The sequence below is a fragment of the Schistocerca nitens genome, chromosome 3 (genome assembly GCF_023898315.1).
Source record: "Schistocerca nitens isolate TAMUIC-IGC-003100 chromosome 3, iqSchNite1.1, whole genome shotgun sequence".
Classification (NCBI taxonomy): domain Eukaryota; kingdom Metazoa; phylum Arthropoda; class Insecta; order Orthoptera; family Acrididae; genus Schistocerca; species Schistocerca nitens.
The window spans coordinates 84,563,839-84,590,333 of record NC_064616.1 but is presented as its reverse complement, the minus strand read 5'-3'; the positions used below and the strand labels follow the sequence as shown (position 1 = coordinate 84,590,333).

The 26,495-nt window shown below is 40.2% G+C and overlaps 1 protein-coding gene across 2 annotated transcripts in view; it reads right to left on the bottom strand.

Annotated features, from left to right (window-relative positions):
• LOC126248051 (homeobox protein aristaless-like) overlaps positions 1 to 26,495 on the bottom strand; it is a 132,026-nt gene that overhangs the window by 71,794 nt on the left and 33,737 nt on the right. Inside the window, exon 1 of one of the 2 annotated variants that reach the window (XM_049948687.1) lies at positions 10,416 to 10,530. The exons of the other annotated variant lie outside the window; for it this stretch is intronic. Coding sequence (XP_049804644.1) covers positions 10,416 to 10,443 — 28 coding nt within the window. The 5' untranslated portion in view covers positions 10,444 to 10,530. Of the gene's footprint in view, positions 1 to 10,415; positions 10,531 to 26,495 lie in introns of those variants that run through there. 2 annotated transcript variants of the gene reach the window in all.

Sequence of the window (26,495 nt, the reverse complement as noted above, 5' to 3'; positions counted from 1 at the left end):
TTCATCTTCTGTGGCCTTCCACCTCATGGCCGCGGGTGCCTTCACTTGGCCGGTTCACCGCCAACGACCTCGTCTGGGTACGGGGATATGGCAGGCGGCCAAAATGGAGCCCGGGCCGCATCTTACGACACCGTGGCAGACGCCTGTATGAAATCCAGATGGACACGGGTGTTGCAGTGCGTCATTCAGACCAGCTTAGGCCTCGTGTGCTGGCAACGCCTGTTCCGAATGCCACTACACCACCTTCAGCTCTACCTGATGCTCGGGATCTTGGCATTTCTCAATACTCACAATGCAGCCCCCTCACCATCATCACAATGCCAGCACAAAAACGGACGCCACCAGGAGACGTGCCCATGCAGGAACTGGATGACCATCCTCTGTCAGAGCAAATCTACTCACCTCCTCCTCCAACAGACGCCGACACATCGCCCACGTCTCCTGTCATATCAACTGGACCTGCCGCAATGGGCAGATTGATGCATGGGGCCCCAGCAGATTTGACCCCTACGTCTCCTGTCATCTCGACCCATTATCATCGGGGACACTTCCGTCCGTACGGCAAGCCTCCTCCTCGAGACTTTACGGCAAGTCAAACAACGTCTATGGACATTAGCCATCTCCAGGACACCTCCATCAAGACTAGTGCACCAATTTCAAAGGGGGGAAAAGTGTTGTGACTCGCCGATCATTCAAAGCGCCGCCGCGCAATTATGCACATCCTCTACGTGTGGCGCTGTCTGCCAGCCATGCAGCAGCGGCCGCTAGACTGGGACTCAGTGCTCATTCGAATGCTAACGTGTACACATGTCTTGCTTGTCAACTTACTCTGTGACTTATATGTGTTGTGTCGTTCTGAAATATATGTGTTAAACTTGACGTTACAACAAAGAGAGGTTGTTTCACATATATGGGGGGCTATTATCAAGGTCACCCATACCCTGGGAAAAGTCCCTGCCACCCTCTTCCCTCCCCCCTGCTCTTAAGGAAATGAAAAAAATATTGTGTAGTCAGGTGTTTCTTGTTTAAAAAAAATGATTTAAAAATAGGTGTTACGCAGGTTTTTAATGAGGTCAGAACTGGAAATTTTTTATGGCAACCTACAAGCCGCCATTTGCCTTACAAAATGTTAAAATACTTCAGACCCCTGGCCAACCCCCCACCTTCATGCACTACAAACTATCATATGGATTCCCTTGGTATTTTAACTCAAATGTTTATGTGAATGTTTCTTCTCCTATTGGTCCCAGGAGAACATTCCTAATGTCTGTATCATCACATATCTGATAACTTATTTACATAACATACAATAATCTGGACACATATCTCTGTCACTATGTATGTAGTACAAGATACAGTGTTGGCAAAAAATTATACCTAAGTCACAAAAACATGATGTTGCCAAGGAAGTAAACACTGACTCTGAAAATTTCAGTATTTTATAGCATCAAGTGAAGGCTCCATTAGAAATGTGCTTTAATTTGTACCCATATTCGTTTTATTCATATCTATGTTCTGTTGTTTCATTTGTGTACATGTTACTGGATTGAGGATTTCTTGGTAGGGAGGACACAGCATGTTACCTTGGATGGACAGTCATGGACAGATGTAGAAGTAGCTTTGGGTGTACCTGAGGGAGGTGTGTGGGTCCCTTGCTGTTGATGTAATATATTAATGTTCTTGTGGACAATACTGATAGTAACCTCAGATGTTTCACAGATGATGCAGTTACCTGCAAACAATATGTTGCTAACAAAGTTTCATGACCCAGCTTTAAATGATGACTCTAGGAATATGCTACAATCCAATTCATATTGCTCCCGTAGGAATCATGAGGATAAGATTTGATTAATTACAGCACTTACAGATGCATTTAAACAATCATTTTTCTGACACAAATTGAAAAAAAAGCCTTGATAACTGGTGCAGTGGGATGTACCCTCTGAGCTGCACTTCACAGTGGTTTGCAGAATGTAGATGTAGGTATAGACTAGGATGTACAGCAAGTCAAAGCATGAATGGTTTGATGATATAGAAGATGCAACCTAGAATAAAATACAGTAACCATATTTGAAACATTTTGAGGAATGTCACTACATAATTTTGCAAAAAGAGGGAGAGAATAATAAAGGCATAAAGCTAGACCATTATACATAGGAAGCAAATGTGTCAAAGTAACAATCAATACACAAGACTACAGTAAACAAACAAAACCAGCCTACTGTTAATTAGCACTGATTGTTACTGGACCATTCATTGCCCAACTATCATACATGCACAGTTGTCAGTACGTCTGGTGAAGTGGAGTGCCAAAAACTAACATCCATTTGAACATTACACTAAAATATGAATTTTTTCATATTTTTACTGACATAGACATTGCTTATGGCTTCAGTGACAGTTAATGATAACTTATGATACCCTAAAGTCATCACACTTGCTGCTCATACATAAACCAAAATTCCTAATTAATTATAAATGGCTCTGATGAAGGGACAAGAACAGGCCATAGTGTGCAGCTGAATAATGTTCCAACTTTTAGACGAGTGTCACTTCATCTGTAATTGTCCATATACATTAAGTGAAGTGGTGGTAAATTCCTGAATATCATTCACAAGATTATAATGAATAAACAAGTGAAGTGTTGGTGGGAAGCATAGACAGTCTCATCTGCTATGAACTGTAGGTACTTACAACAGCAGCTACTACATGAGGAACTTATATCCCTCATTCAGAATGGCACTATCATAATACTCTTACAGTGCAATACCCACTTGTGTTGCTGTCTTGAATATTTAAGTCATCACACTTAGCCAATAAAATTATATTGCATCTTATTTTATTATGACTGTTATAAGCAATGACTTGTGATATTTATCCCCCTCCCCTCCTCCCCTTCCTTACAGTTGTCAAAAAATGCCTTATCTTACAATAGAACATGGAAGATTAAGGGAACAGAATAAAGGAAGGAATATTAATGAATAATGTTCTGCCAACAACAAGGTCATTAGAGACAGAATGCAAGCTCATATTAGGGAAAGATGGGGAAGGAAATTGGTCATATCCTTTCAAAGGAACCATCCTGACATTTGGATTAAGGGATTTAGGAAAATCAGGAAAACCTAAATCAGAATGACTGGATGGTCATTTGATCTATTGTCCTCCAAAATGCAAGTAACTAACTATGCATTACCTCACTTAGTAAAAAGGGAACACATCGCCCACAGTTTTACAAGTATGCTCATAAAGTGAGAACATAAAATATGTTGTCCCATAAAATTCAGTGTTTGAACAACTTCTTTTCTTTAGCTACATAGATGTTCTGTCAAATGTATTAAATAATTACAAATACAAATTACAGGTACCAGAAATAGTCAAGATAATATCAGAACATGTTTATAATTCATTTCTGGCAAATAATATCAAACTATATACGTTATTCAGTCCACAGGTTCATACTGAGGAGATCCTCCTGGATATGAAATATGTTAGAATATCCAAGTAAAACTTACATATTTTATAGAAGACCTAATATGCGTAGATTTAATTTTCAACCACAAATTATACATAAAGTGGTTCCCAAATAAGTGGAATCAGTCAAAAAATTGAAACCCATTTTCATTTTCAAATCAATATATTAATTGTCACCCCCATGAACAAAGGACCTTCCTGTTGCTAGGGTGCCTTGCATGCCTCAGTTGTACAGATAGCCATCTGGATGATTGACTGATCTAGCATTGTAACATCAACCAAAATTGCCTTAAGTTGCTGGTACTGCAAACAGCTAAAAGCCAGGCGAAACGACAGCTGCTACCTTTGTGGAGGGCATATAGTTCTGCTGTATGGTTAAATCTGAGAGTCTAGCCTTCTTTTAGATCTTCCATATTTGAGAGTCTAGTATCCTTTTACATTATTTAATTGCCTAGATCACGAGTTTTATGACATAGATAACCAGTTTCAGTCAGTCCAATTGCCATCTTCAGATCTGTAAAGGTTTACAATGAAATATTGGTCAATACATCCTTATCAAAACCAAAAACGTTGTAATACAGTTAAGTAGAGTATATAATCTATATGATAATATCAATGTTGTTAAGTAACAAATTGTATGTTTGTGTACACATGTGCAAAATGTAATATTATTTACAGGACTGATCTAAAGTCATCATTAACATCACACCATTACCTATCCATAAACCCAGAATTTGCAACATGTTAGACGCTGTATAGAGTACAGAGCACTCTCACATACTGTGAGGAGGAGGAGGGAGGGGGGGGGGAGGGCAGAATCCCATGTGTGTGAGGAGGAGGGGGGGAGGGGGGGGAGGGCAGAATCCCATGTGTGTGACAATCTGACACTTTTTGAGATAATAAGTATAAGCAATATAACATGCCATCCTGCATGACAGTGGAACAAGTTGAAGTTGTCCCCCTGATGGAAACTAACTTGCACAAATCATTTAGACTGAACAAGGTGGCACAGTGGTTAGCATAATGGACTCACATTTGGCAGGATGACAGTTCAAACCCGCATCCAGCCATCCTGATTTAGGTTTTCTGTGATTTCCCTAAATCACTTCAGGCAAATGCTGGGATGGTTCTTTTGGAAGGGGAGGATGGTTCAAAGCTATGTCCAGCCATCCTCATTTAGATTTTCTGTGATTTCCCTAAATTGCTTCAGGCAAATGCCTGCAAGTGCAGTGTTCTCCACAACAGCACAGATGGACCTGCTGCATGCCAGCAATGTCTACTGTCATCAAGAACTGTAGACCTGATAATGATCTCTTTAGAAGATCAAAATTGGTCATCTAAAAATAAGAATTAACAACTGAAATGTGACTATGACTGTTTTTACTAAATAAGCCATAATTTAAGCATTGCTATCACTTGCTTTAAAGATCATGAAAGAAGGCTATGTACATGGAAAAAACCTGGAGACACCAGAAGGTTTCAGACTGATTACATCTACATCTACATTCATACTCCGCAAGCCACCCAACGGTGTGTGGCGGAGGGCACTTTACGTGCCACTGTCATTACCTCCCTTTCCTGTTCCAGTTGCGTATGGTTCGCGGGAAGAACGACTGTCTGAAAGCCTCCGTGCGCGCTCTAATCTCTCTAATTTTACATTCGTGATCTCCTCGGGAGGTATAAGTAGGGGGAAGCAATATACTCGATACCTCATCCAGAAACGCACCCTCTCGAAACCTGGCGAGCAAGCTACACCGCGATGCAGAGCGCCTCTCTTGCAGAGTCTGCCACTTGAGTTTGCTAAACATCTCCGTAACGCTATCACGGTTACCAAATAACCCTGTGACGAAACGCGCTGCTCTTCTTTGGATCTTCTCTATCTCCTCCGTCAACCCGATCTGGTACGGATCCCACACTGATGAACAATACTCAAGTATAGGTCGAACGAGTGTTTTGTAAGCCACCTCCTTTGTTGATGGACTACATTTTCTAAGCACTCTCCCAATGAATCTCAACCTGGCACCTGCCTTACCAACAATTAATTTTATATGATCATTCCACTTCAAATCGTTCCGCACGCATACTCCCAGATATTTTACAGAAGTAACTGCTACCAGTGTTTGTTCCGCTATCATATAATCATACACTAAAGGATCCTTCTTTCTATGTATTCGCAATACATTACATTTGTCTATGTTAAGGGACAGTTGCCACTCCCTGCACCAAGTGCCTATCCGCTGCAGATCTTCCTGCATTTCGCTACAATTTTTTAATGCTGCAACTTCTCTGTATACTACAGCATCATCCGCAAAAAGCCGCATGGAACTTCCGAGACTATCTACTAGGTCATTTATATATATATATATATATAATGATATGACAGAGAATTTGGAACCACAAGTTCTAGGGGAAAATGTGGGCTCTGATGACAATTTATTTGTTGTGAATTGTAGATTAAAACTGAAGAAATAGCCAAAAGATAGGAAATTACAGAGATGGGACCTGCATAAGTTGAAAGGATAAGAGACTGTTGAGAGTTTCAGAGGGAGTAGTGTCAGTGTCGTCGTAACTGCCGCCTGCTTCACGTATGCTGTGCAGTGAGCTACCTTAATTTAAGTATTAACTGTATTTTTCTTACTTGTCACTTCTTCTTCCGTGTGGTTTTGCTTTTAGGAAGCTTTAATTGTCGAGTGTTAGTAATAGTGTTCCATAGATTTCGTGTTTGTTTTGAATACAGTCCAGAGACAGGTAGTGCTATTTTCATTGTTTTCTACGAGAAGTGGCTAGCAGTCACAGTTCAGTCAACATCAGCCGCCTTTAGTGAATTAGCAGTCTAGTTAAAAGTTGATTAACTCTCTACAGTAAATTGATTCCTTAGGATGGATAGGATGTGTGACTGCTGTGTACGGACGCAGGAGGAGCTGGGCACTGTTCGCAAATAGCTGAGCATGTTGATGGCTGTGGTCAGCCGTCTTCAGGCTGCTGCCTCGGAGTGTAGCGGCAGTGGGGAGTCTGGTGCATCGCGTGGTACACCCCAGGTGTTACATGCTTCACCCACTGTCCCGGCTGTCGAGACATCTTCGCGGGTACCGGACACTGTTGGGCCGCCCTCTCCCCAAGGGGAGTGGCGGGTTCAGCGGGGTTCATGGCGCACGAGGCAGAAGGGTAAATGTGGAGGCTGGCCGTGTGGCGTCGCCCTCTCTGCCTGTGAGTGGACATGTGGCTGCTCCTTCAGCAAGGTCCGAGCAGGCACACGGGGGGAGGGGTTTATTAGTTATTGAGAGCTCCAACGTTAGGCAGGTGATGGAGCCCCTTAGGGAAATAGCGGAAAGGTCAGGGAAGAAGGCCAGTGTTCACTCTGTCTGCTTGCCAGGGGGTCTCATCCAAGATGTGGAGGAGGCCCTGCCGGCAGCGATAGAGAGCACTGGGTGCACGCGACTGCAAATTGTTGCTCATGTCGGCACCAATGACTCCTGCCGTCTGGGTTCAGAGGTCATCCTCAGTTCTACTCTGTAGGAATCAGCACGGGTTTCGAAAAAGACAGTCGTGTGAAACCCAGCTCACGCTATTCGTCCACAAGACTCAGAGGGCCATAGACACGGGTTCACAGGTAGATGCCATGTTTCTTGACTTCCGCAAGGCGTTCGATACAATTCCCCACAGTCGTTTAATGAACAAAGTAAGAGCATATGGACTATCAGACCAATTGTGTGATTGGATTGAAGAGTTCCTAGATAACAGAACACAGCATGTCATTCTCAATGGAGAGAAGTCTTCCGAAGTGAGAGTGATTTCAGGTGTGCCACAGGGGAGTGTTGTAGGACTGTTGCTATTCACAATATACATAAATGACCTTGTGGATGACATCGGAAGTTCACTGAGGCTTTTTGCAGATGATGCTGTGGTGTATCGAGAGGTTGTAACAATGGAAAATTGTACTGAAATACAGGAGGATCTGCAGCAAATTAACGCATGGTGCAGGGAATGGCAATTGAATCTCAATGTAGACAAGTGTAATGTGCTGCGAATACATAGAAAGATAGATCCCTTATCATTTAGCTACAAAATAGCAGGTCAGCAACTGGAAGCAGTTAATTCCATAAATTATCTGGGAGTACACATTAGGAGTGATTTAAAATGGAATGATCATATAAAGTTGATCACCGGTAAAGCAGATGCCAGACTGAGATTCATTGGAAGAATCCTAAGGAAATGCAATCTGAAAACAAAGGAAGTAGGTTACAGTATGCTTGTTAGCCCACTGCTTGAATACTGCTCAGCAGTGTGGGATCCGTACCAGATAGGGTTGATAAAAGAGATAGAGAAGATCCAATGGAGAGCAGCGCGCTTCGTTACAGGATCATTTAGTAATCGCGAAAGCGTTACGGAGATGATAGATAAACTCCAGTGGAAGACTCTGCAGGAGAGTTGCTCAGTAGCTCAGTAAGGGCTTTTGTTAAAGTTTCGAGAACATACCTTCACCGAAGAGTCAAGCAGTATATTGCTCCCTCCTATGTATATCTTGCGAAGAGACCATGAGGATAAAATCAGAGAGATTAGAGCCCACACAGAAGCATACCGACAATCCTTCTTTCCATGAACAATACGAGACTGAAATAGAAGGGAGAACCAATAGAGGTACTCAGGGTACCCTGCGCCACACACCATCAGGTGGCTTGCGGAATATGGATGTAGATGTAGATGTAGATGTAGATGTAGAGCAATGGACAATGATTGATTCAACAGGGTAAGGAAATACAGTAGAAGATGGATGGGTAGCTTTGAGAGATGAAATAGTGAAGGCAGCAGAGGACCAAATACATAAAAAGACAAGGCCTAGTAGAAAGCTTAAGATATCAAAGAAAATGTTGAATTTAATCAATGAAAGGAGAAAATATAAAACTGCAGTAAATGAACCATGCAAAAGGAAATACAAATGTCCAAAAAATGAGATTGACAAAAAGTGCAAAATGGCTAAGCAGGAAAATATGCAGAACAAACACAAGGATTTAAGAGCGTATTTCACTAGGGGAAAGATAAATATCAACTAAAGGAAAATTAAATAGGACTTTGGAGAAAAGAAAGCTTAGATGGGAAACCAGTATTGAGCAAAGAAGGGATCGCCGAAAGATGAAAGAGGTATGTAGAGGATTTGTACAAGGGAGATGAATGTGAAGAATGTGAAGACAGAATTATAGAAGGGGAAGAGGACATAGATGAAGAAATGGGAGCCATAATAATGCAAGAAGAATTTGACAGAGAACTGAAAGATCTAAGTTGAAACAAGGAGTAGATGACATTACATCAGAACTACTTATAGCTTTCGGAGAGACAGCCATGACAAAACTATTCCCTCTGGTGAGACTGGCAAGATACCCTCAGACTTTAAGAAGAACACAATAATTCCAATTCCAAAAAAAAGGAGGTGCTGTCAGGTGTTAATATTACTGAACTATCAGTTGAATAAGCTATGGCTGCAAAGTACTAACATGAATTCCATGCAGAAGACTGGAAAACACTGGCAGAAGCAAACCTCAAGAAAGATCAGATTGGTTTCTGGACAAATGTAGAAAGATGCAAGGCAATAAAAATGTGTGTGAAATCTTATGGGACTTAACTGCTAAGGTCATCAGTCCCCAAGCTTACACACTACTTAACCTAAATTATCCTAAGGACAAACACACACACCCATGCCCGAGGGAGGACTCGAACCTCCACCGGGACCAGCCACACAGTCCATGACTGCAGCACCTTAGACCGCTTGGCTAATCCCACGTAGCTGCAAGGCAATACTGACCCAATGCTTTCTCTTAGAATATGGGTTAATGAAAGGGAAAACAACGTTTATAGTATTTGTAGACTTAGAGAAAGCTTTTGATAATGCTGACTGAAATAGTTTCTTTGAACTTTTGAAGGTAGCAGAGTAAAATACAGGGAGCAAAAGGCTGTTTACAACTTGCACAGAAACCAGAAGGTAATTATAAGAGTTGAGGGGCATAGAAGGCATGCAGTGTTTGAGAAGGGAGTGAGACAAGGTGGTGGCCTATCGCTAATGTTATTCAATCTGTGCAGTAGCTTGTGCTAGCAGTAAAGGAAACAAAAGAAAAACTTAAACTAGGAATTAAAGTTTAGGGAGAAGAAATAAAAAGTTTGAGGTTTCCAATGATATTGTAATTCTATCAGACAGAGAAAAGGACTTGGAAGAGCAGCTGAATGGAGTGGACAGCATCTTGAAAGGAGAATATAAGATGAACTTCCATAAAAGCAAAGGATAATGGAATGCAGTCAAATTAAATCATGTGATGCTGATGAAATTAAATTAGGAAACAAGACACTTTAAAGTAGTAGATGAGTTTTGTTATTTGGGCAGAAAAATAACTGATATAGCTAAAGTAGAGAGGATATGAAGTGTAGACTGGCAATTATAAGAAAAATGTTTCTGAAGAGGAGAAATTTGTTAACATCAAATATAGGTTTAAGTGCAAGGAAGTCTGTTGTGAAGGTATTTGTCTTGAGTGTAGCCAAGGGAGAACTTTTGCTGATGGTTTGTTGCACAAACTGCCAATCTGTTGCTTGTATCTTCAGTTTTTTTACAGTCAAGGCAACATTTGGAAGAGATGGAATAATAAATTTCCACATCCAACACATATGGGCCAATTACAATCCTCATGCTGCAGTAGAGGCTAGAGATCAGCTTCAGTTTAAGCTTAATGTGTGACTTGTCCAATGTAGGTGACTTGTAGGGCAATACATTCTCCCTGTATATCTTACATGTGCTGCCTACAGGGACTTTATTCAGAACACCCTCCAACACCTACACCTGCAAATAAAAAGAAACTTGTGGTTTGTGTATGATGAAGCTCGAGCACATTTCAGTCTCACTGTTTGAAATACATTGGCTGATATTTGCCATGAAAAGTACCAGTTTCATGGCTTGCACATACCCTCAAATTCAGTCCTTTGGATTACCATCTCTGGGGCACCTTCAACAATTGGTGCTCTATGTAGCAAACCATGCAGATGCAGAAAATCTTCGTCATCAGTGTTTCACAGAAGCCTCTGAAATCATTTGAGACCATCAGAGAGTATTTGACAGGGTGTGATAGTCAATGATTCAATGAGTGCATGTGTGTTTAAAAGCAAGAGAAGGACATTTTGTGCATTTATTATGAGTTCATGTGTTGATGAGCTTCAATAACCTCAATTGTAAACTTTCATTTATAGCTCAAATACAAAGGAGTTTTGGATATATGCATATATGAGTTTTTCCTTATTTTGGTGTAGGGAACAAGTCCTCAAGTTTGTAAAATTATTTTTGGAGCACCCTGTGTACTGGCTGACAAAAACTGAAGCACCCAGAAGACATGGTTGGATGTCAATGTAACTTTGTACATGATGTAACAGAGCTGCCCAGTGACCATCTTTTGCAACATACTGGAGTACTCAACATGTCCAATAAATTCATGACATGATCCAATAAAGTACAATATTGTGATCCTGCATTTTGTATAGTTTTAATGATATTAATGAGCTGATTTTGTACCCTTATATCCAAAACATGTGTTTGAGCATGAATCTGGCAGAAATGATAAGTGCTCTAACTCTAAAGGCAACAACAAACAAGGTTATGTAAAACCAAAAACCTCTATTAGAGTCACAGCATCACCTGCATAACATAATCAAAACATTACAGTCTGGTAGCATGTACAATAGAAGCTGGCCAGAACTGGTACAAACAGTATTAAGGATATTCACCCACTGCAGGACAAGGCCTTCCTGCTGCAGGCAACTGATATGACATCCATGGTCAGCAGCCTCTGGTGAACAGCAGATACTATCTCCTCCATGATGCTCTGATAGTTGACACATCCTTGGTGTCTGATGTGGTTGTCCTGGCCACAAACAAGGTCTCAGTCTGTGCAAACATGTGCATAGGACCAGAAGTGGTGCAAACACAGACACACATGTCTTCCTCCCCCTTGTTGAGAGGAGGTGTGAGGACCAGGCAGAGGACTTGTCTTGGACTGGATTCATTCTATAAGAACTGAGAAAGAACATAAGGGCTTCTTCCACCAGAAATTCTATGACATACTTGCCAATCTTCATTTGTTCTGCCTTGTCATTGGATTGCAGGTGAAAAGGCAGTGTTGTAACATGATGGATGCCATTCCACGGGCAAACATCTTTAAGGGATTGAGCCAAAAATTGTGGACCATTGTCCAAAACCACCATACAAGGAAGACCTTCAATAGATAAAATTGCAGACAGTGCTTTGACCATTGTTTCTGCTGTGATAGACAGACAGCGAACAATGTAAAGAAACATGGAAAAGGCATCAACAGCTAACAGCCAGAAAGTGTCCACAGAAGACCCAGCAAAATATATACGGATTTGTTCCCAAGGTACTGACAGCACCAGCTGAGGGGGAAAAACAGCATACAGTGATGCCTGTTGTCTAGAACACTTATGACAGTCCACGACTAGGCACTCCACATCACGATCAGTACCGGGCCAGAACACATGCCTACATGCCAATTGTTTAATGCAGGAGGCTTCCCAATGATCTTGATGTAACAGTGTGAGAAACTCCTTGTGCAGTGTCACAGGAATCAAAACACAGGCAGCACCCCCTTCCATCAACAAGGGAATAACACTGTCCAACACAGAAAAATGATGACAGAAGGCATAGAAGTTCTGCAATGGGTTGGATGCCTGGACTGGTGGATGGTTAGCCCATCCATATTGAATCATGAGCACTTGTTTAAGCACTGGGTCTGCAGCTACTACTGATGCAATACTGGAGCTGATAATAGGGAAACCATCAATAACCTGTCTTGCTTCCATGTAAAGTTGAAAACACAACAGTTCTTCCTGATCAAAATGTGAATCAGGCCCCATGGGCAGCTGCGACAAGGTGTCTGCATTTTCGTGCTGTGATGTTAGGATGGAAATGGATCTCATAATTATATCTCAATAAAAATAAGGCCCAACACTGAAGGCTTTGTCAGGCAAGGCAGCTGAAACGTGAAACAAGGAAACTAAAGGTTTATGATCTGTGACTAAATGGTATATCATACAGTATAAGAAGAGACAAAATTTTTCAATGGTATAAACAATCTCAAGTGCTTCTTTTTTGACTTGCTAATAGTGCTGCTGAGATGCATTGAGCATTTTGGGTGCAAAAGCTCCCACCTGATACTGTGATGCATCCATGGCCAAGACTAAAATGTTTACCAAGTTGGAAAGCCACAAGGAAAGGCATGCTCACAGGCCAGTGAGTACCGGAAAGGAACATTTTTATGAAGCATTTGATGTAGAGGGTGAACCAAAGAGGCTGCACCTGGAAGAAATCTGTGACAGTATGCTATTTTGCCACAGAATACCTGCAGTTCCCGCAAACTGGCCAGGTGAGGCAAAGCCATAATAGTGGCAACATGCTCTTCCAGAGGTCAAACACACTGCCTGGAAAGTTTGTGACAGAGATAGATGATAAAGGGTTGAAAAAATTGGAACTTCTTAAGGTTACACTTAAGGTCTGTGGTGTGCAAAACAGTAATGAGTCAACAGAAGTTACATAAGCATTCTTCTGTTGTAGTGCTAACAATGAAAATATCATCAATGTAGTTGATGCACCAAGGAAAATGAGCCATAAGTTTCCCCAAAAACCAATGAAATATGGTCAGGGCACTATCCACAGTAAAAATTAAATGTCAATATTGATAAAGACAAAAATGTGTGTTCACAACAAGCATTTCTTTCCAGGCATCATCTAATGGAACCCACAGGTAGGCTTCACCTAAGTCAGTTTTGGAAAAGAATTGGACACTCACAAGTTTTGCAAGTAACTCATCAGTTTGAGGGAGAGGGTACTGTGCATTTATGGTAACTTGCAAATTACTGCAAAGCTGGAGCTGACTCAACGGTTTTTTCACAATCACTCACAGCATAATGCACTCACTTGCTAAAACCTGTAGAACAACGCCAGGCTATGTCAACTGATCTAATTCAGACTTAACTTGTTTGGGTAAGGACACAAGTGTGGGCCACGCCCAGAAAAAAACGAGGCTGAACTGAAGGTTTAAGTGTGATATATGTCATTAAATTGTTTGCACACTCTAAACCATCAGAAAACAAACTGAAAAATGCAGGGCACAATGAATCCAGGTCTTGATACAGAATGTGCTCTGACACAAGATGCACAGTCAGTAATAAAAAAATTCAAAATCAACAAATGCATCTAACGAAACAAATTCTCAGTATGCGGATTGTTAACAGCCAAATACTTTATAGGATGGACTACAGATTTATATACTGTGGCAGCAGTAAATTGACGAAGAACAAGAACGTGCTGTTTATTTGCAGCTCACCAGATGGCAGACTGTGAGAAGCCTAGCCACGCATAAGTTTAACAGTTGAGGGGCGAAACAGCTGCACTTATGTCCACTGGGGCAGCGACAACAGTTTGTTCAGCACAGACACTTCAATAAAAGGTTTATTGTGACCTGCAGACAATGATGAAATGGAATTAATGTCTATGTTCATTTGTTTGGAGTATGGCTTGAGAATGACAAACCAGCATAAGGTGGATATTCTTGTGACAATTGTGGCACAATGCCTGCTGCCTGGGGCATGCCACCCTCTCATGATGGGCAAAGTGAGAAGGGCACGATTGAAGTGCCACATGTTGCCTTTGTTGTTGTGGCTGCTAATGAGGTTTTCCACTATGGCCAGAATTCCTGATTTGCATGGCGTCAGCTTTATTTTTGCTACGTGAGATTGTTGCTATGTGCTGTTGTGGCTCACTATCAGTGATGGCGATACCCTCCACACTGGTGGCCTACTAAGCAGGAGTTGTCAAAAGACTGAGCAAGGATGAATCTTCACATTGGAGGGTACTCTGATGAACTTCCTCACTGGGTGCAAGGCAGATGATCGTGTCACAAACCGTGGAGTTGGCACAGGATTCTTTGGAGGTTTTAGCAATAAAGCAACACTTATGGCTCAGACCCCTTAGCTCCGCCGCCCAAACCCGATAAGACTAATGTGGCTGCTTGTGGCACTGGTGAAACTCTATGTGAGTGGCAGTAACATACGTAAGTGTGCTTGCGATGATAAGATGACAACGAGCTACAAATTTCATCACAGGAAAGGGAGGCCGATTCTTGCAAAGGGCCAACTAACACAACAACTAATTCACATGAGGAGGAACCCATGACAAAAACAAAGCCTTACAAATGTCCTGGATTGTTATCCTAAATGCAACAAAGTGCTGGTGGATTTATTTCTCATAAGCTTCTCAATCTTCAGCACAGTCACCATGCAATGGAAACAGCAGTGGATGACTTCAGGTGCTAGAGTATGAACAGACAGCGTAGCACTAGCTTTTCCAAAGTGACCGTAGTTAATAATTTTTTCATACCCAAATGCTTGGCTAGGCAGACATTTAATAATTTTTTCATAATATGGTGCCACAATCATAATATTTTTCTTTAAAGACATTGTGTTTCTTCTCAATTGTTTATTATCTATCTAAGAAGTAACTATGATCAATAATGTTACATTTATCTTTGTTGTTAAGAAATAGGAATGAACCCACTTGGGGCTTTCATATGTGGTAGCTGATTGAGTTGTTAACATCACTATGTCATCTTTACATCATATAAATAAGATGTCACTGGTATAACATGTAAATAAGATTTATAGCATGAAGATTACAGCCATATGTATCAATACCACGGTGCACTCACATTTGCAATTGTATCTCACCAACCATTAAGAAATACTAGGATATTCCTACTCTTTATATTATGTTAAATTTAAATGTGCTGTTTAACGTAAAATCTTTTGATTCTTTTATTTGCTTCAATGTTTTTATGTACATGACATGTTTCACATACCCGTGTTACTTGCACTTATTCCTAAGTAATGTTCCAACACATATAACACGATTTACATGCCTGATGATACATACGAGGGTTGTTTTTTGAGTAAGGGCCATTTTTATTTTTAAAAAAAAGATACAAATACTTTTGTAAAAAAAACTTTTATTTTCTGATTCTATACACTTTTACCTATTTTTCTACATAGTTGCCTTGTTTATTTAAGCACTTGTCATACCGTACAACTAAGTTTTTAATTCCCTCTTCAAAGAATTCGGCCGCCTGCTCCAACAGCCAAGAGTTCACGGCCGCTTTCACTTCATCGTCGTCATTGAAGCGCTGCCCGCCAAGATGGTGTTTCAGGTACCAGAAAAGGTGAAAATCGCTAGTAGCAAGGTCAGGGCTGTATGGTGCATGGTCCAAAACTTCCCAGCCAAAAGAATCAATCAAATCCCGAGTCTTTTGAGAGGTGTGAGTCCTAGCATTATCGTGCAGGAGCAAAACTCCTTTTGTCAGCATGCCGCGCCTTTTGTTTTGAATTGCTCTGCGGAGCTTCTTTAGAGTTGCACAGTAGGCATTTGAGTTGATTGTCGTTCCTCATGGTATAAAGTCCACTAGCAAAACACCACGCCGGCCCCAGAACACAGTTGCCATAATCTTGCGCTTTGACAGCGTCTGTTTGGCTTTGACCTTGACTGGTGAGGTTGGGTGTCGCCATTCCATCGATTGTCGCTTGCTTTCGGGAGTGATATGGGATACCCATGTTTCATCTCCAGTGACAATTTGACTCAACATGTCATCCCCTTCTTCCTCGTAACGAATCAAAAAGTCCAATGAAGTGGCGAATCTCTTCCCTTTGTGGTCCTCTGTGAGGAGTCTGGGTACCCACCGAGAGCACAGTTTCTTAAAGTTTAGGTTTTAATACACAATTTTGTACAAAACCGACCTTGAAACTTGTGGAAATTCCAAAGAAAGAGTGGAAATTGTGAATCTTCTGTCCTCACGAATCTTTGTTTCGACTGCAGCCACCAAATCATCAGTGATCACAGAGGGCCAGCCTGAGCGTTCTTCGTCATGGACGTTTTGGCGGCCATTTTTAAACTCTCTAACCCATTGACGCACTTTACCTTCACTCATTGCATTCAAGCCATAAACTTCTGTTAACTGACGATGAATTTCTGCAGCTGATAGGCTTCTCGCGGTCAAAAAACGTATCACTGACCGTATCTCACACACGGCGGGCGGTTCAATAATCGTAAACATTATAAAGTAGCACAGCGATGCGTACACGTCAGCTACAGAGCTGCAACTTGCATCAGTGTGAACGGGAAGGATGCCGGCAAGTGGCACGGTGGCTTGTTGCGGCGCCCGCGCGAACTATGGGACTATACACGCGAACGGCCCTTACTTAAAAAACAACCCTTGTACATCATAAATATTGCTTCAAACCTCACTGGTTAATTAGTGAGTGAGTAGAATAAGTAATTGCACTGTGTTGTATTAATTCTGAATTGAGACAAAATTACACAACTTAGAGTTGGCCATGTGTTAACTTCACGTACAAAGTATAGTATATTTACCTGCTAAAATGTACTTTAAACAACGTCAATGACTAGCTGGACTTTTATATTTATGGATGCAGCAAACATTATCGAGAGGTTTGTTACTGTTTATTTTTATGATCAGGCACCTTCATTGTATACTAAGATAAACAGGTACTGCAAAGATGTACCAACTACCAAAGAAAATAAATTGCTCCTAACATTTCCTATCCTATCGATCAGTGAGTCCAAAGACTAAAAAAAGTCACCTGATTGTAATAAGAATTTTTTTGACCAACACAGTTTGACACTTAGATAACTGTCATTCACTCAGGATGGTGTACAAAGCAATAGGCTCTGCCAGAAATATCGACTCTTAGACAATGTGTCTAATAGTGTATTTTAACATGACAGTATGCCATCTTAGACAGTTTATAACACTTGAAAGTATGCATTACAAATATAGATTGTTATATGGTAATATCACTTGTCATATATTTCACTCTTATTGTCTAACCTGCTTTCAGAAAACACTTGATAATGGCACTTTGAAGCCGAAATCATGATTGTGTAAGTGTAAATGTAACACTGTGAATAAACAACAATCTAACGGAGGTACTGACTTTAAAGAGGGCCATAGTTAATTTGCTGCTGGTAGAAAACTGATTGAAGTACTGGCTCCATGGAGAAATTTCATGAAAAAACAGTCACTGATGTTAAGTACAGGAAAGTTCTTCTCATCAACACTTGCGTTCTAAACGCAATAAGAAATATGTTTATGAAAAACCGAGAACCTTTATTTGAGTCACGGAGCAACCTGCATAACACAATCAAAACATTACAGTTTAGTAGCATGTACAAGAGAGGCTGGTGAGAGCTGGTGCATGACAATATAAAAGGTATTTGCCTAACAGGGGCAGCTGGTTTTCTACTGCAGGCAACTGCGGTGTCGCCACGGTTGGTGGACTTGTGTGGAAGTGTCTGGAGCTGCCGAATGGTGCACTACTCGAATGTGCCACATGATGCAGCTGTAGTGCCAGAAGTTTAGTAATGTGTGGGTTACTACAGTAATAATTTTGTTATTTCTCAAAGAACTTGATTACTTATTGTTGTATTTATTTTGAAATTTAATTATTGAATGTTTAGACTATCTGAAGTTATCAAGATTAAAACTGTCAATTATAAACTTTCAAATCAACTTCAAAGAAAATATTATCAACAATTAATTCATTTGTTATGTAAAAGATTCATCCTCATAGGTATATCATCTTTGTTCTTGTTAGCTAGTTATGTGAGTTGGCTGTCATATGAAATTGATGGAAAAAGAATAGTGTGAATGTCGGTTTTGTAACACGCACTCACTGCATTGTGTCTGTAATTAATTTATCTGAAGGATAATCACCTGAAAGTCTGGGATAAATGTGATATTCATGAACTTCAATGCCTAAGACTATATTGCTGATACAGTTGTACAGTTCAAGAACCTAATATCTTTCTGTGTCCACTAGAAATCTGAAGTACCTGTAGACCACTGTACCTACAATAAGAAGAACATAAACCTTTGAGAAAACAAGAAAAGTAAAATCAATTATTTTCAATTCTCACATTGGAAATAGCTGTTTAAGACAATTAGTAATATTTTCACCCAAACCACTACAACATGTAAGAGTAGGTTTGGAAAAACACTTTGAATTTTTGATGATTTTACATATTGTGAGAGGTGGATCACATTAGAATATGGATGCATCAGCTGGGCAGAGAAAGATGTCTTAAACAAAATTATCAATCACAAAGGTAATAGGGATGCTTTTTTACAGTAAAACATACACTATGTGATCAAAAGTATCTGGACACCTGGCTGAAAATGACTTACAAGCTCGTGGCGCCCTCCATCAGTAATGCTGGAATTCAATATGGTGTCAGCCCAACCTTAGCTTTATTTATAACTTCCACTCTCACAGGTCTACGTTTAATCAGGTGCTGGAAGGTTTCTTGGGGAATGGCAGCCCATTCTTCATGGAGTGCTGCACCGAGGAGAAGTATCGATGTCAGTTGGTGAAGCCTGGCATGAAGTCAGTGTTCCAAAACATCCCAAAGGTATTCTATAGGCTTCAGGTCAGGACTCTGCACAAGCCAGTCCACTACAGAGATATTATTGTCATGTAACCACTCCACCACAGGCTGGGCATTATGAACAAGTGCTTGATCATGTCGAAAGATGCAATCGCCATCCCCGAATTGCTCTTCGACAGTGGGAAGCGAGAAGGTGCTTAAAACATCAATGTAGACCTGTGCTGTAATAGTGCCATGCAAAACAACAAGGGGTGCAAGTGCCCTTCATGAAAAACATGACCACACCATAACACCATCACCTCCGAATTTTACTGCCTGCACTACACACACTGGCAGATGATGTTCACCATGCATTCGTCATATCCACACCCTGCCATCAGATCGTTGCATTGTGTACCTTGATTCGTCACTCCACACAATGTTTTTCCACTGTTCAATCATCCAATACTTATGCTCCTCGCACCAAGTGAGGTGTTGTTTGGCATTTACCAGTGCGCTGTGTGCCTTATGAGCAGCCGCTCGATCAGAAATCCAAGTTTTCTCACCTCCCGCCTAACTGTCATAGTACTTGCAGTGGATCATGATGCTGTTTGGAATTCCTGTGTGATGGTCTGGATAGATGTCTGCCTATTACACATTACGGCCCTCTTCAAATGTTGGCGGTCTCTGTCATTCATCAGATGAGGTCGGCCAGTACACTTTTGTGCTGTATGTGTCCCTTCACGTTTCCACTTCACTATCACATTGGAAACAGTGGACCTAGGGATGTTTACCAGTGTGGAAATCTCATGTGCAGATGTATGACACAAGTGACACCCAACAACCTGACCATGTTCGAAGTCTGTGAGTTCCGTGGAGTGCCCCATTCTGCTCTCTCACGATTTCTAATGACTACTGAGGTCGCTGATATGGAGCACCTTGCAGTAGGTGGCAACACAATTGCATCTAATATGAAAAACATATGTTTTTATGGGTGTCTAGATACTTTTGATCACAAAGTGTAGTAATTTAATCCATACATACCAGAATTTTCAATATATCATGAACAAAACAGAGTACTTGGATGTATACCTAACTGAACCAAAAACACATTTCTTCATAGTGACTGAATTAGGTTGCAAGGAAGAGGAAGAATATGTATACAGGCTAAGAAATTATGAACTCATAAGCTTTTACTGTAGAAGGAAACATAAAGGTGGAGGGGTAAGCATTTGTAGCAGAAATGATATAGCGTGTGAAAAAGTCAAATGGATTGATGATATGAGTAAAGAAATGGTACTTGAGGTTGCAGCAAAAAATTTGAAACTAGAAAACAACAACCCCATTATACAGCTCTGTATAGGTCACCTGGAAGCAGTATTGAAGAATTTTTCAATTGTCTGGAGGACCTGCTGGAGAAGACATCAGCATACAAAAGAAATGTGCTGTTTGTTGGAGAAATCAACACATACTCTATAAAAAAAATAGCATTAATTATTTGCATCATGTTGACTTACTTCATTGTTATAACTAGTATCACATAAACTCAGAACCTACAAGAAGTACTGTAGAAACACAATCTGCATTGACCCCATTCTCACAAACAAAACAAAGGAGAAATAAACATAACCACCATAGAAAATGACATATCTGACCACAGAGCTCTTACTATGGAAACTGATGTAGGGAATGTAGATATAACTAAAAGTGATATGTTTATGTATAAAAGAAAATTTAATTATAATAAACTTAAGAGGGCATTAGGCAATGAAAATTGGGAACCAGTTTACAATGCAACCAATATGAATGATAAATGAGACAATTTCTATAAACCACCAATAAAACTTTAAACAAAACATGTCCTTTAATGAAACATGTAAAAAAAGCTATTAATCACAAAGTGAACATTTCCCACCTGAAATATGTGAACTGGGAGAGAACATGAAAGGCTGTTACATACTCTTTAGAGATACTAAATTAAAATACTATTTAACAAAATACAAACTGCTCAGAAAATAAATACAAATATTCCTTAACTAAACTTAAAGCTCAGAAATATGCCTATCAAATAAGCAACTCTGCCTGTGTTAGTAAAACAGCTGGAAAATAACCTATAAAGAGTGTGGGAAGCAGCAATCTCATGAACACATTAGCATAACATTAAAAGAAAATGATGATATAACAAATGACCCAAAAGAAATGTGTGAGAAATTCATACAGATTTTTAATACAGTTGGCACAAATGAAACACATGACTGGGCAGCCAATTTAACTGTTGAAAATACTAGCCAATGTTTTTTCATCCATGGCATTACTGTGAGGGACCTCCTAGCAATCATATCAAAACTTCAATCTAAAATATCTTGTGGCTAGGATGACATCTCATGTAAGCTGCTAAAGGAATGCAGAGGAGAATTAGTGAAGCCTCTGACATATCTAATAAGTATCTTCTTCTGTCATGGAGAAATCCCTAATCTTTTGAAAATCACTGAAATCCTACCAGTGTTAATAAGGGAATAAGAATTGACATGAGACACTATAGGCCAATATGATTAACTTCAGCATTTGGGAAAAAGTTAGAGAAAGTGATATTAAATCAATTTGAGGCATATTTATCAAACATAATCTATTTAACAATCTACAGCTTGGTTTTAGAAAAGGAAGATCTTCTGTAACACCAGTAGCAATTTTCATACATGAAATATTAAACAAGCTAGATGAAGGAGGCATCTTCCTGGATATGAGTAAAGCTTTTGATACTGTGAATCATACAATTCTACTGTATAAATTAGAAGCATATGGGATAAGAGGGGTAACCTTACAACTACTTTTCTCCTATTTGAAAGACAGAAAACAGTGTGTCAAGCTAACTTATAAAAGAAATGAACAGTGGGTAATAACCAAATCAACCCACAAGATACTTTGATGTTGTGTGACCCAAGGAAGTACACTGAGGCCTTTTCTGATTCCTGTGTATATTAACAATTCAATTGAACCCTACAACTGCAAAGCTACAAGCTATGCTGATGACACATCTTTTGTCAGCTGGGACCATGATATGCAAACTACTACAAACAGTAGTGAAATCAATTATAATTTTCTGTCAAATTATCATACTGCAGATAGGATACTTGTAAATAAGGAGAAGACAAGTGACAATGCAATTTATGTTTAGCTACAGTCAGAACATATATAGAACTCTATTTACACTTCCATTGGCCTTTAGCTACACAAACAACATAATTGATGACAAACACATGTCATGGAAAGAACATATAGACAACATTTGTAAGGAAATCAGCACAAATGTGTACCTACTGAAAAGGGCCTCAGCCATCCTGGATCCTGATAGCTCGAGACAAATATACTTCAGAGTGATACATAGACATCTTCAGTATGGTATTGAGATATGGGGTGGGGCACCAACTGTCTGTACAGACAGACTCTTCAGACTACAAAAAAAGGCTGAAAAGTGGTAGCGAAGGTAAATAGGAGAGAGCCTTGTAGAGAAATCTTCAGAAAATATAAAATAATAACTGTCTGCTCTATGTACATCCTGCAGACAATAATGTTTGTGAAACAAAATCCAGAATATAATGTATCAAACAGCAATGTACATATGTATAATACATAGGGAATGGACAATTTTCACACAATTGCAAATAAAAAAAGGCTGCAGACTGTAGTCCACATACAATAGGAAGCATCTTTTATAACAGACTTCCATCTGACCTCAAGCAGCTAATTTAAACACTTAAGCATTTATTAATAGAGAAAAGCTGTTGTTCAGTAGAGGATTTCAAGTTGTAATATCCCTCTGTAAAACAGTGAATATAGCATAAGTTTGTTTCTGCAACTCAAAAATGATAATTTCTGATCTTCACACACTCTAACAATGTATGCATTTATATTCTAAGTTGTAAAGACTCTCTGTAAAACAGTGTACATATCATAAGCTTGTTTTTGCAACAAAAGATGACAATTTTGACCTTCACTATTTATATCAAAGTGTGCACTTATGTATGTTAACTAAACCTTTGTATATGTGAACTAAAATCTATGGCAATGACTAAAAACTTACTGTTATATGGACAGCAAAGAAACAAATAAATAAATATGTATTAATACAATTAAGTGTTGCAGGAACAGAGTGGGCAAGATCTAGCAGACATGGGTGATTTAAACAAGAGGATAAAATGTTTTGAATCAGCAGAACAGAGAGACTCAGATTTGAAAAGTATTTTGTTGGTGCTGTGTTAGAAAGAGAGTGAAGCATAATTTCAAAATATGGAACATTTAATTTAAAAAAAAATAATCAAATGGCATGGATCAGTTAATTATGCCTGTCAGTCAGTCAGTCAGTCATTAATCTTGAACAGTCTATGGGATTGTTATCTAGTGACATTCATAATCTTGGAGGGGGAAAAAAAAAAAAAAAAAAAAAAAAAAAAAAAAAAAAAAAAAAAAAAAAAAAAAAAAAACGGCAGACAGTTTGGAAACCAGAGTTTTGGCTGTAAAAACAAAAGAGGAAAAAATAGATTCTAAGCTGAGTAACGAAATCAAATAAGTCAAAGATAAATTAGTTGCCAATGTGGAGAAAATAAAGTTACTTTTGAAAATGTTTATACTGAAATAAAAAACATGGACAAAAACTTAAAAACTTGTATCTCAAATAAAGAAACTAATGCTGAAAGACAGTCAGCTATTATTGAAAGTAATTTCAATGAAAAGATTAAAGTAGTTAGTCAAACTGTTAACTCAAATGAAATAGTGAACAACAGCAATTTACCAAATTTGGAAAATTGTATTTCTCTGAATATGAAGAAACTCAAGGAGTTGAGTAATGACATGGTTAGTGGAATCTATTCAATAGCCCATGAACCATGTAGTCTAATATTCTAGTGACAAACTTTTCAGGTGAGCATAGTTTACACCTGACTGACTTTCCTCAACATCGCAAAGGAAATATTGTACCTAACATGAGTGACCACCTGAAAAGCAAGTCTGTTAAAAAAATTTAGAAGGTGAATTTTGTCATGGGCAGATCAAAATTTTCCTGTAGACCTGTCATATGAAGATTACGGTAAAAGCTTCTTAAGTCAGTTCCTGTCTGAAACTGAACAAGCTAAGATAAAAAGTGAATTTTTGAATGGACTGAAAACTGATGAGGATATTAGTAATTGCAAAAGTTTTGTGGAAATACCCTAGGACATTGCTAACATTGCTAAAGATTTAAGCAATATTAATGCCATGGTGACAGGTAGCGAGCCCTATAATTTACCTTCTTGTGAAAACCAATTTGTTGATATTTTAACTACCGAGCATGACAGTGAAGGCGGGCTACCTGAAGAATTCTGAAGAGGTGAATTATTTCTTTATGAGCTATGATTGAATAGTGATACCATTATAAAAGATACGAACTTCAGAAAATTAATTATCAGTGAGAGTAAAGTTTTGTATCAGTTGTGACAGTGCCACGAGATTTAAAAGTGCCGCTACATCAGTACGCGAACACGGCGATAGAGGCACTCCGCAGCTCGGCCGAGCGCGGGAGCGCCACCTGGCTATGAACGGCGCCAGCCGCATGTCACGGCACGGGAGTCGAATGACAGATACGGAGTTAGTAGCATGTAACCCGCTATTGTTTCTACTTTTGTATATCCACGAAATTTATTAGTGATTAAAGGTTATAACACTTTTTGGGCGACGAGGTCGGATATTTTTTTTCCTGCATTGTGGAATTGTGTGTTTGTGTCAGGGCAGACATGGAACAGCTTATGCAAGTGCTCATTGAACAACAAACAGAGCTGATGGCTGCTATTCAGGCGTTGTCGACGTCGCTTACTCATCGTCTGTCTTCCTCTTCTCCGCCTCCATTCCCTCCTTACAATGAGGCCGCTGAAGACTGGGAGGATTATGAGAAGCATTTGCGGCAACACTTCTTGGCTTTCGGCATTGTCGACGCTCCTATGTGTAAGTCGTTATTTCTATCTTGGATTTCCCCACGGATCTATCAGCTGCTATCTCAGTTAGCCCCTCTGCGGGAACCTGCCTCTCTGTCCTTCCAAGAAATGTGTGACTTATTGTCTAACTATTACCGAAAAAACACCCACGTCGTTACTGCCCACGTGGCGTTCTACCAGTGTCGTAAACAGCCCCATCTATCTTACTGGGCTTGGGCGGCGGAACTACACGGTCTGAGTCGGAAATGTCAGTTTGTCACGGCCACTCATCATGAGTCGTATGCTGATTCGATGGTTAGGGATACTATTCTATGGCTTGCTCCTGATAAAGAAGTTCGGCAACGTGCCTTACAACTGCCAAACCCGTCGTTGTCAGAAGTTCTAAGCATCACTCAATCTTTTGAAGTGTCTCACGCTGCTGGTGCGCAAATAGACGCATGGTGTGATGTAGGCGCTATACAGACAACTTTCGACACGGACAATTTGCCTGTTTCCCAGGGGAACGACGATGTCGCGGCGGTTCACTCGCATCAACAACGTCGCGTTGGGCTGCCACGCTCGCAGCGAAAACAGCAACCACAGAAGCAGGTTCGTTCCGCACTTCCTTCTTGTCCACGTTGTTTCATACAGCATGACAGGGCCGTGTGTCCAAAACGTTGGGCCACGTGTAATTCATGTAGGAAAAAAGGCCGCATTGCTTCTGTGTGTCAGTCCCCTAAAGTTCCTGTCGACGAGGACGAGGCATCGGACATGGATGTTAACTGTGTGCTTTCTCAAACAAATATGTTGTTTGTTACTGTTCGTGTTCTGGATAAAGACATTCGCATGCAAGTGGACACTGGCTCTGCAGTGAGTCTCATTAATTCTCGCACATATTTGGCGTTGGGCTCCCCTCCCTTGTCCCCAGTTACGCGAAATCTGCAAACTTATAATAAGCAGAAAATTCCTATCGTTGGCCAGTTTGATGCTTCCACTGCCTACAAGTCTGTTGTTAGGCCCCTCATGTTTTATGTGGTGGATCATGTGGGCACTGAAAACCTGTTCGGTTATGATGCTTTCCAGTTGTTCGGGTTCTCCATTGATGATGATGTGCACCTCATATCTGAGGATATTCCGTATCAACAGCTGGATGGATTGTATTCTGAATTCTCGTCCGTGTTCTCTGCTGGTCTGGGTCGTGCCAAGGATTTTGAAGCCCACATTACTCTTAAGCCTACAGCTCGCCCTAAGTTTTTCCGGGCACGCCCTATTCCGATGGCGTTGCGTGCACCTGTCAAGGCTGAGATAGACAGGTTAACAGCTTCAGGGATTCTCCTTGCTGTTACCTCCAGCGAATGGGCATCGCCAATCGTGGTGGTTTCTAAACCAAACGGGAGTCTGCGATTGTGTGGTGATTTTAAAGCCACTGTCAATGCTCAGAGCCTCATTGACACTTATCCTCTTCCCCGTCCTGAGAAGTTATTTATCAAGCTCGCTGGGTGCCAGTTCTTTTCCAAACTTGACTTATCGGAGGCGTACCATCAGTTGCCGTTGGATGCATCTTCCAAGGAATTTCTCGTCATCAACACTCCTTGTGGGTTGTATCAGTA